Genomic DNA, 4,082 nt, shown 5'->3' with positions numbered 1-4,082 from the left:
TTGGGCTCATTTTTTCTTGTTAAATTTCTGGTGCATGTCTTTTTCTGGTTTCTATTGTTGGGGGTAACCGTATGGCGTTTTCTTGGCTCATGTCTTGCTGTGTTTTATTATGCTGTTGGCATTTTTTTTTTCTTTCCTTGAGTGTCTTTTCTTGCTGGTGGGGGGGCTCCATTTATGATGTTTCATTTGTATTGTATTGTTCCGTGCTGCTATGCCATTGTATTTTCCCTTTTTTTTTTTTTTTATCTCTGATGGTTTTACGTCGTTTTCCGTATGGCATATATCTCCTTCCTTGACTGTTTGCATTGCCAAGTGTGTAGTATAATGGTCTGTTTTTTTTTTTGGTGGGGCCCCTTTTTTTTTTTTTTTTTTATTTCATGTGTTTTCTTTTCTATTTTATGGTTTATCTTTTGGGTTGCTGTATTTTGTAACAGCGGTTGTCCCGTAATGTTTATTGCTTATTATCTAGAATGGTATTTATCGCCTTTTTGTGATGTATTTCTGTGGTAGATGTCACCAGATGGTGTTGTTTTGGATCATGTCTTGTTGTAATTGTAAAGTATTAGTTTGCTATTTCATTGTGCCTTTTTTTTTACCTGTAAGGTTTTTTTTAGTAAGTTTTTATATTTAAAAATTTGGACATGGGTGTCTATTTTTGCTTAATTTTGTTTGTGTCTATTCTTGTATTGTTTCTTCTATTGTCTTCTCTTGCAATGTATGGCGTTGTGGTGTCGCTTTTGAGTTTGCATTGTCCTATCAGTCAACAGTCAATTGTGGTTGTTTTAATTTTTTGTGCCTATTTTATTGTATGTGGCATTTTAGCTTTGGATGTGATTTTTTGCTCATTTTTTCATTGCAGAGCAAACGTGCAAGAATGGCGAGTGACTCACATGACTCGGAACATAGCCAATCGACGCGGGGGAGTGCGGTGAGTAATTATGTCCAGTTGCTTACTATTCGCTGCCATTTGTAGCATTGACAATAATTTTTGTATACAATTTTTACAGGCTTCTTCAAGTGAGGGGGAAGGCAGTCAGCGGGAGCAGCGAGGTCGGGGCCAAGGTGTGGCGTCAGGCCGGCGAGTGAGTATTTATTTTTTTTTTATTTATTTATTATTATTTTTTTGAGTAGCATCCTGCTGTGAGGAACATTAAATTTGAGTAGCATCCTGCTTTCACTAGGGATGTTTACTAAGCTGAATTACATTTTAGCTTTTCAGGGCAGCAAGTATTGGGGGAAGGTAAATTAAAGTTGAACTCCATGCACAAAAACATTCCAAAATACTGGTGTATAAACCATCATTATACATACATCAAATGGCAAAGGATAGGGCAAAGGTACATATCATGCCAGGTGCTGGTGGTTGTTAATATTTGCATATTTGTAACCTTTTTGTTTTCTAATTTTTCTAGGTTTCACAACGGGACCAAGGAGATACTGAAATCAATGTGGACCTCCTGATCTCCAGCATCCAGGAGCGTGGCCCGTTGTGGGACAGCCGTGACCCCCGGCACATGGACCAGGTGGTGTTGAGGCGTTTGTGGGTAGAGGTGGCAAAGTCGCTGTGGGATGGCTTTGACAGTGCCTCAGCGAAGGACAAAGGCAACTTTCGTGAGTATTGCTGATACGCTGCTATGACCCATCTTGCCAGGATAAACACAACCGTGTGTGATGCGATCAACACCTAAACTTTGCATCGCACACGGTTGTTTTATCCTTTTAAAATGCTAAATATGTAACCTTTTTTTTTCTTTACATTCACAGTTAAAAAGTTGAGGACCAGATGGCGATCCATGAAGGACCGTTTCAATAAGGGGCTCAGGAATGAGGAGGAGCAATCGCGGAGTGGTGCTGCTGCGGCCAAGTCGGTGCCCTATAAGTACAGCAGGGCACTACAGTTCCTAAGACCGATCCTTGGCCGCCGACAGTAAGTATTTTGTCCACATACCATATTGCACATCCACATTGTACATTGCCCAGACACATAGCATATTGCACAGCCACATAGTACATTGCCCAGCCACGTACATTGTGCATCCACATAGTATATTGCCAGGCCACTATATCGCAGCCACATAGTACACGTTCTAGCCACGTATCCACATAGTATATTTCCCAGGAACATAGTGTATTGGCCATCCATGTAGTCAGCGTAGCATATTGGCCATCCTTTTTCCCTAGTGGAATGGTATATAGCCCATTAGTAATTTTTTGGGTTAAGCGTGAGTCCTTGTAGTCCATGACAGGTTACGTTCTGAGTCAGGGTAGTTCTGATCGCAGGAATAATGATGACGTCTCGATCATATGATCCTAACGTCATGGCCGTTCCTGCGATCAGATCAGCAAAGTGACTGGTTTTTTTGGGGGGGTTTTTTTAAATGTTTTTCTTGACTTTAAATTTTATACTATTTTTGCGGCATAGGCAGCATCAAGAAAGATTTTTTGACAAGAAATTTTTTTAAAACGATGACAGAGGTATGCATTGGCTTTGGCAGCGGGAATGAACAGTCATTTTCTGCCGTAGGTATGTCCATGATTGTTATCGTCAGCCCTAATGGTCAGCTGGCGATAACAATCAGCAATTTATTATAGGCTGCACAGACTGAGAGACAGGGGATTGTAATGTATTGTTGTGTCATGTAATGTTAATTTTATTACAGGAGTTGGCGTATGTGATAGGTAATTAATTGAAGACTAATTCTTTCCTTATCTTTTCACAGGACACACAGCAGCACCCTCGAGCGAGCTCGCCCCGCAGGAGCAGACCTTCATGAATCGCCATCTGACCCGTCACAGCCCTCCCACAGCGACAGCAGGCTTGCACCACCATCTGGAGAACCGGCAGCCGGTCCATCAGGTGTTCCCCTGCCCGAGGCCTCTGGCGCACCTTCGTTCGGGAATTCCCGACAGCGCCAGCGGGCCTCGGACAGGCCAGCCATGCCCGAATTTTTGCATTTGAGCACAGTTTTCCAGAACTGTTTCAAGGCGTTGAGCGATAAAATGGACACTCGTCTGTCCAATATCGACCGGCGCCTTGAAAATCTGGAAGCCGAGCTCTCGAATCCGGCCAAACATTTTTTAAGTACTATTGGTAAGGGCATGGTGGAACACCTTACGCCGGAACTCCAGATTTCGGTGATGCAGTCCTGTAACACTGCCTACGTGAGGGCTCTGCAGCAGGCTCGGGTCATGCAGTCAGCGACACTGCCCGTAGTACCGTCGCTGGCTAGCATGACTCCGACTCCTGCTGCAGAGCCACTCCAGCCACCCCACCGAGGTCCACGTGCCGAGCGACGCCACCACAGCCACCATAGCAGTGTGCCGCCGACTCCTGCTCCTGCCAGGCCCTCATCCTCCCGTAGCCGTCATTCTGGGGGAGCTGCCGCGGGAGAGCAAAGAAAGCGCAAAAGAAGGAGGACACACACTGAGGCTCTGGCTGCTCCAATACCGACACCGAGGACGCGTCGGGGCTCTAGTCACAGCAGGAGCAGCCAGGGCCAACCAAGAAGCTGGCAAAGGCTTGTGTTGCCTCCTCCCTCCCCTACAGATGTGCCGGTTTCCCCAGTATACCCTGCGGAGGGTTTGGACCTTCCTTCCAGTCTCCTGGACTCTGACTCCGCATCCTCTTCCTCTCCCCGTTCCCAACCACCAGAGACTTACCGTTCACCGCTGGTAGCGGATGTTGATACCCCCTAAGTTTCTTTCCCCTTTTTTTTTCTGTTTCCCCCCAATAAAAATTGTTTGTTTTAAAACTTTGTTCTTATTTTCCAGTATACTTCTCGGCAAGTCACGCCGTGCACTGTCTACACATATTTTGTGATTCAAACACCTCATATATGCAATGTCAGACACTATTTTTACAATTTTTTATTTGCCTTTTTTTGGGTGTCTCTCATTGCTGTATGAGGTGTTTACAAACACTAAGGGTATGTGTCCACGCTCAGGATTGCATCAGGATTTGGTCAGGATTTTACATCAGTATTTGTAAGCCAAAACCAGGAGTGGGTGATAAATACAGAAGTGGAGCATATTTTCTATTCTACTTTTCATCTAATTTTTCCACTCCTGGTTTTGGCTTACAA

At 44.4% G+C, this 4,082-nt stretch overlaps 1 protein-coding gene across 1 annotated transcript; it reads left to right on the top strand.

Moving 5' to 3' along the window:
- Positions 1-246: 246 nt before the first annotated feature.
- On the top strand, positions 247-3,730 carry LOC143817922 (uncharacterized). Its single transcript, XM_077299392.1, has 3 exons — positions 247-1,611; positions 1,765-1,927; positions 2,721-3,730. The coding sequence occupies exons 1-3, from the start codon at positions 1,515-1,517 to the stop codon at positions 3,694-3,696; spliced, it is 1,236 nt and encodes a 411-aa protein (XP_077155507.1). The 5' UTR covers positions 247-1,514; the 3' UTR covers positions 3,697-3,730.
- Positions 3,731-4,082: the final 352 nt, after the last annotated feature.

This window comes from Ranitomeya variabilis, chromosome 3, assembly GCF_051348905.1.
Source record: "Ranitomeya variabilis isolate aRanVar5 chromosome 3, aRanVar5.hap1, whole genome shotgun sequence".
Taxonomy (NCBI): domain Eukaryota; kingdom Metazoa; phylum Chordata; class Amphibia; order Anura; family Dendrobatidae; genus Ranitomeya; species Ranitomeya variabilis.
Note: the sequence above shows the minus strand (reverse complement) of the source record. Positions and strands in the feature narration are given on the sequence as shown.